This window comes from Triticum dicoccoides, chromosome 1B, assembly GCF_002162155.2.
Source record: "Triticum dicoccoides isolate Atlit2015 ecotype Zavitan chromosome 1B, WEW_v2.0, whole genome shotgun sequence".
Lineage (NCBI taxonomy): Eukaryota > Viridiplantae > Streptophyta > Magnoliopsida > Poales > Poaceae > Triticum > Triticum dicoccoides.
Window position 1 is genome coordinate 560,192,473 of NC_041381.1, and position 7,489 is coordinate 560,199,961.

General features: G+C 44.2%; 1 protein-coding gene across 1 annotated transcript; it reads left to right on the top strand.

Moving 5' to 3' along the window:
• Positions 1–692: 692 nt before the first annotated feature.
• On the top strand, positions 693–3,969 carry LOC119348738 (NADH--cytochrome b5 reductase 1-like). The gene is made up of 9 exons (XM_037616725.1): positions 693–944; positions 1,365–1,506; positions 1,640–1,730; positions 1,871–1,948; positions 2,192–2,272; positions 2,363–2,452; positions 2,967–3,032; positions 3,428–3,514; positions 3,627–3,969. Exons 1-9 carry the CDS (start codon positions 833–835, stop codon positions 3,717–3,719), a joined length of 840 nt encoding a protein of 279 aa, XP_037472622.1. The 5' UTR covers positions 693–832; the 3' UTR covers positions 3,720–3,969.
• The last annotated feature ends 3,520 nt before the right edge of the window (positions 3,970–7,489 follow it).

The window sequence follows — 7,489 nt, forward strand, 5'->3', positions numbered from 1 at the left end:
AGGCGTCGGAGCCAACTTAAATAGGTGCGGCTAGGCGAGGCAAAGGGTTAGGAAGCCACGGGAAGGCGGGTTCAATGCGGCACAGAGGCTGAAGTAGACTTCTCGGTCGTCGCGACGACATTGAAGCGACGTCGCTCGCTCGTCTGGTCGCGCTCTAACCGGCATCAATTTGGAGTCACATCCGCTCCGGAGTGACGTTGACCGGCATGAATGTGCGGAAATAGTTTTTCCGAAGGAGAGGGTTTAGAATGGGACCGAGTGTCGAATGCGTGCCTGGCAGCGGTCCGGACACCCGCAAAGCTCCCCTGGCTTGCATTTGGTTTATGTGAAAACGAACATATGGAAGATTGTTGTTCTGGTGCACTGCTTCTATAGGGTCTTAGCACAATGACTTTCTGACTGTGTCTACAACAAGTTTTGTTTGACTCCGACAAGGGAGGAGCGATGACGGCGGCACGCCTTCAGCTCGCTTCAGGCCTTATAGTCGTCGCTAGATGTCTATGAATCTGGATGTAATTTTTTTTATTTTGTGGTGTTTATTGTACTGACATGGTTGAAGATGAATATATAGGAAGTTTTTTTAAAAGGTAGGATAGGCATCGGAAATCTCAACCGTCCGATCATTGAGATTCGCGGTTTCCAATGTGAGAGAAACCAAACTTTCCAACCAAACCCCCTTCTTCTCCACCGCGCCGTCTCCCTCCTCCAACCCCCCCACCTACCAACCACTCTCCTCGTCCCTCCCCCACTCCACTCATAAATTCCCGGACCCCACGCGGATCTCTCCTCACCTGCCGCGAATCCACGAGGCGGAGCGACCCGCCGCCCGATTATGGAGTTCCTGCAGGGGCAGAGCACGGAGACCACGGTGGCCGTCGCGGTCGCCGTCGTCGCCGTGGCCGCCGGCGCCGGATTCCTTCTCCTCCGCAGCAAGAAACCCAAGGGTACGCGCGCTCGAGTCCGTACAGATAGAAAGACATTTTCGCGCGCGTGTTCTAGCTCTAGTGCGTGGGTTTCTGTGGATCGAGGATGCTTTGCTGATGGCTAGGGGAGTGGATCTCCTGAAAGAGATGCCGTGGATGCCATTTACTTAGGTTGTTTGCTACATATAATATTGATATATTTGAATCCACAGTGACTTCATGTTCACGCCTCATCCAAAGTTGAAGCATGATTCGACTATTTAGTTCGCATGCTTGATGCTTCTGCACCTGCAGATTCTAGGGGATTTTAAAACTGTTTTATGTGATTGATTCATTTTCACACTTGCTACCCTCTGGACAAAATTATTTGCTCTATTCAAGATTACTGCTTTCGAAGTTTGTGTATAATATAACTATTGATGGATGTGCTATGATCTGTAGGCTGCTTGGATGCTGAGAATTTCAAAGAGTTTAAACTCGTGCAGAAGAGACAGATCAGTCATAATGTGGCCAAGTTCAAATTTGCTCTGCCGACACCTACTTCAGTGTTGGGCCTTCCGATTGGCCAACATATAAGCTGCAGGTTTGAACATTTTTACTGCTCATGTCCTGGTCTACAGTTATGATGTTGAGTTGAATGCTCATTCTTTTTGGCTCATGGAGTGAGTCAAAAGTTCTGAATCCGTTGTTTTCGGTATTATGTTAACTGACCGCAGAGGGCAGGATGCTACTGGCGAGGAAGTAATCAAGCCTTATACTCCGACTACACTGGATTCTGATATTGGATACTTTGAGCTTGTTATAAAGGTAACTTGTTGTAAACATGTCCCATTTATTTTGCTTTAGTATTATTTGGTCTCATTACCTTTGTTTGTGATATCAATTTATTCCTCTATCTGTGTATAGTGTTGTGAATTCACCTCTTGTTTTTTCTTCTCATTATAAAGATGTATCCCCAAGGAAGGATGTCTCATCATTTTCGTGAGATGAAAGTGGGTGACTATATGTCTGTGAAGGGACCAAAGGTATGTCTATCTTTTTATTGTAACTTTGCAAGTAGCTCTTCATAGTTTCAAACTGAATCTCCTGGATTTGGCCATTTTCGTGCCCCTTTTTTCTTGATGTTATCTTTATTGTATCTTTAAATTCCGTGAAACGTAAACAACACCATATGGATCATAGTCTTGCTAACAGAAATGTCTGCACTCACAATTCCATGCATGTTGATATTTCAAATCAGATGTTAAATGCGTTTGTCTCTAATGCAGGGCCGTTTCAAGTACCAGCCTGGGCAAGTGAGAGCATTTGGAATGATAGCTGGAGGATCAGGCATTACACCGATGTTCCAAGTAATATGTGATCCAATGTTCTTCCGTTGCAGTTAATACTTGAAACATTTCTGCTAGTACTGAGCAATGCATCTTGCTATCTTATCGTAGGTCACAAGGGCAATTCTTGAGAACCCAAATGACAATACAAAAGTTCACTTGATCTACGCTAATGTCACATATGACGACATTCTTCTGCTGGTATGATTTTGTTGTCAAATTTGCTGCCGTTCTTCACTGGCACTTGATCTGATTATCATTCCAAATTCGTTCTATTGTCGATACATAGAAGATATATGTTTCCTGGAAATGGAAGAATCTAGGTGTAGGGATTTTTTTTTTTACGAATCAGGGCACAAAGAACAGAAACATAATCATTGTGAATTGTATTTCTTACACGCCTTTTCCAGAAGGATTTTTCTTCCATAATGTGCTAGCAACCCTATTTCTTACTCCTAAGTGATAAATCATTTATGGAGATGTCCGGCCATAAACACTAGCCAACAGTTTATTTTGTTTTGTTCTGTTATACCATTTCTTTACTGGTTAGACCTGTACAAGAAAATGACAGGTGGGCCTTACACTTCTTGTTTGCTTCTGGGAAGCTCGTTAGGCTTACAGTACAACTTCTTTATGGTGAATGCAGTTTATTATGTTACTAGTATGGTATTCTGTTTTGAGTGCTGATGTTTACTTTTTTCTTTGATCCATGCAGGAAGAACTAGACAATATGGCTAAAAACTATCCTGATCGCTTCAAGATCTACTATGTCTTGAATCAGGTGTGTATTCTGTCATGGAAGTTATAAACTGCATGGCCGACCCTTTATGTGTTTCTAGCCTCGACTTTTATAAACTACTCCCTCCGTTCCTAAATATTCGTCTTTTTAGAGATTTTAAATGGACTACCACATACGGATGTATATAGACATATTTTAGAGCGTAGATTCACCCGTTTTGCTTCGTATGTAGTCACTTGTGGAAATCTCTAGAAAGACAAATATTTAGGAACGGAGGGAGTATATGATTACTGCAATCCTCACTGAATCCTTATGTAACAACTCTTATATGCACTACATGATTACTGCCAGCCTCACTGAATCCTCGTGTAGCACAATATATTGTGTTGAGGTTCCTAGCATGCACCTTACACTGTAGGCGTTATTTCTGTGTGCAGCCACCTGAAGTCTGGGATGGTGGTGTCGGGTTTGTGTCAAAGGAAATGATCCAAGCTCACTGCCCAGCGCCTGCCGCCGACATTCAGGTAAATCTCGAGCCTTCAGTGAACGTTGAACCGTCAGTTCTCGGTGGAACCTTTGAAGTGTTTTTCATCTGACGAGCAAGACACTGACGCAACGCTCTTTGCCTTGTTTCAGATATTGAGATGCGGACCTCCTCCAATGAATAAAGCCATGGCTGCAAACCTGGATGACCTTGGCTACACCAAGGAGATGCAGTTCCAGTTCTAGGTTTCGACGGCGGAAGCTTACCAAAATAACGGGTCGCATGACCATTCTTAGCATTTTTCGGTTTGGCATGGGCTGATTCTGATGTCATTTAGCTCGTGTAGACACCTTGCACAGTCCATGAAGTGGCAGTTATACCGTAATGCTGCACGTTGATGCGTGTCCAGTGTTACTTGTGTCCGTAACGTTTTTTGCCGAGTATAGGAGACAACAGCTTATCAGCTTTCCAGAAATAAGCTTTTTTACATGAAAACCACTGCGATTTCATTCACCTTTGGCCCCGTTTCGAAAAAGAATTCACCTTTGGCCAAAGCACCGCTGACAACCGAATGACCGACGATTGTCTGGCCATGGCCACAGCGACCAGGCTCCCCTCTCTCTATCGGCACCAAAACAAAACACACACCGAATTAAAGATCAAACTCACAAAGGTACTTTATTTTCCATGGCAATACATTTAGCTACATGTGTAAAAGCGCTCTGGTTTTTTGGAAGTACTGCTTGTAACAAATCCGACGACACACTACAATTACAGTGCAACGGATCTGTAAGTTATTGTACAGAAGTACCAGACCTGAACGTTACTAGCGGCTCAGATTCGAGAACACCATACGTTCGAAAATTTTGTACCCACACACGATTTTTCTACAGATCTTCCACGTCAATCCCTCCACCAATCCCTTTTTGCAAATCGCTGTGGGTCTCCTCCCCTCTAACCCGATGCTGCAAAACTCACATGTACAGTAGTTATCATTTTATTAATTATTAACACAAGACCTTACAAAATTATACAACAGTAAGATCTAAGTAACATCTGTCGCTCAGTTGATGAAGGGGATTGATAGTCTGAGCCTAATACCAAACAGACGTCACAGCCAAACCTAACATATAAGGCACGAGGTCCCAACCAGGACACCTGCCGGGTATGGGCACTCACCAGTCCGCGCGTGCTCCTCAACCAGGACACCTGCCGGGTATGAGGCCGTCGCAGCCATCTGCCAACAATCCATCTTCAGTGTTGTACTGCTGCATCTACCTTGCCTGGTCTAGCTGTCGCCGACGCCACCACGACGCCAAACATTGTCACCCACCTGTGCGAGTCCATCTCCGCGCATCGGGCGCCGAGTCTCCACTACGCCACGCCGCCGAGATCCGCCGTCATCAACGGGAAAGATGAATCACCGCTTCTTCTCTTGTCCCCTCCAACCAGCACTTGCTCCAAAACGATGCCCCCAGAAGGGAGAATGACACCGAAGGCGCTGTCACCGTTCGATCCGGTAGACCCAGACGGAGGAACGGAGGAAGAAGTGTTTCATACTCGCTCCGTTCCTAAATATTTGTCTTTTTAGAGATTTCAAATGGACTATCACACACAGGTGTATATAGACATAATTTAGAGTGTAGATTCACGCATTTCGCTTCGTATGTACTCCCTCCGTTCCTAAATATAAGTCTTTTTAGAGATTTAATATAGACAACATACGGATGTACATAAACATATTTTAGAGTGTAGATTCACTCATTTTGTTCAGTATGTAATCTATATTGGAAAGACTTATATTTAGAAACGGGTGGAGTGGTTACTTGTTGAGATCTTAAGAAAGACAAATATTTAGGAACAGAGACTAGTTCAGAATTTCATAACCCATGCATGCAGCTTTCGTACACTTGCGCAAGTGCATCTGCGTCTGCGCTATTTCCGGCTGTCCGTGGATGCAAAGCCTGTGGCAGCCAGCAAACCAGCTGCTGTCTTTCCCGCAAAATAAACAAAATAAAAACCAACTGCTGTCTGCACAGCGAATTCGCCTGCTTATTTATGAACAAAGTGCGAATCCGGGACAGCAAATCAGCCGTCTTTTTCTCCTCGGCCCCGTGCGTGTGTACGTACGTACGTCCCCGTACCGTGCCGTGCCGTGCCGTGCGCCTGTGCTCCTCTCTCCACATGGGGTGCTGCGGGCACCAGCGAGGACAGCATGTACCGTACAGCCCGCAACGCAAATTGAACACACCTGTCTGAATAAAAAAAAGACACCAATAAACTCAGCGTACAGTAATGCCTGTACACACACACACACACACACACAAACGAGCCTCGATCTTGTTTTTCCTACGTATGGGAACCCATATGCAGAAGAAAATATGTAGCCCATGATGCTCTGGAAAACGATAACGTATTGAACAACGTTGTCATCTCAAATTCGGTGTAATTATGAAGAATTATCGAACAAGCATTCGAGACTCTCATTTGGTTATCCTCCGGATCCGATCTATCGTGCACAAAAAAATCACTGTCATCATCATCTTAAAACAAATGCGCGGACATCATGGACCCCCACTAATTCCCAATAGATCGAGAGGTCGCCGCAGTCTTAATAATGTAACGTAATGGAGATGACGATCGATGCTAACCCGTAGGTAGATCATAGCCTCACCCTGACCCAAATCATATCGACTGCAAATTGCATTGCATGGCCACATCCCCACCTTATGTGCACTTTCACTACTCCTCGAGTGATAGTGATATGCATCCATTGCTGACAAAAACATCCACGTCCGATGCGATCATGGCGCTACTTAAACTGTTAAAAGCCAGAGCTAGTAGTGAAGAATTAGTTATCACCAGCGTATGGCTAATTTTAACGGGAAGCTAAAAGAGTTATACTTTATTTGTCTTGCCTAGTCTCGTGGACAGTTTTAAATAAATGATAAATTAACGTATTTGATGTCATTCTGCTGGCATCCTTGCGTGGTGATAAGTGGTGGCTGAATATGCTAGTATTGTGGAGAGACAAGGGTGCACGATTTGCCCACCTTTAGTTAGCATCCAATTCAGATTCTAATAAGCGATGTGGACACATGGTTAGCCTTAATGTGCAAGGTTACCATAATTGACCTTTTATACATCACTACCATCCTAAAAAAAATGTCGCTGTCAGTTGATGCCGCCTATTCCCATCGAGCGTGCGAGCAAAACGTCGTGGTGCGAGGATTACCATGTGATATACTCCATCCGTTCCAAAATATAAGTTTTTTTAGAGATTCCATTACAGACTACATACGGATGTATATAGACATACTTTAGAGTGTAGATTCACTCATTTTGCTCCGTATGTAGTCCGCGGTGCATCTCTAAAAAGACTTATATTTCGGAACGGAGGGAGTAGATGACGTTTGTTGAAAATACACTTCGACAACCTAAGGACCATGAGGTGGTGTTGGTGGTGTGCAACAATCGGACCAATCAAGGCCAATTAGTGTTAAACAGTGCAAAAATGGACCAGATACATCGCCGTCACGCCCCACGCTGTGTCAGTGTCACCCTAGTATGGGGCTTGTCTACACCCCTTGTGGTGTGCACGCGGCTAATCATGACAATATATGTCTAACCAATGTGACGGTTCATTCTTCATATTCTGGCATAAGCTCAAAGCCCCGCTTTTTCCCTTGCCAGGAGAGCGATTTTTATCCAGCGAGTTACTTTCATAGGATGTTAACTTAAATCTTCTATGTATATGTTCTTGAATCTTGATGCTTTTTTGCAACTAATCAATAAATGCACTTCTATTCTGAATAAGATAAAATAAAGAGTAAACCAATGGAAGGTCTTAATGCCTTTACGAAGGTGTCAATTTTCCCGCAAGTCTTCAGAATTGCGTATCTAGATTCTGAATGTACTAGTCATTCACCATTGGGTCCTATGTAGTCCTAATCAGCCTGACTTTGCGCGCGTGTCAAGTTGACCACCGCCACGTAGACAACATCTTGCATAGAAC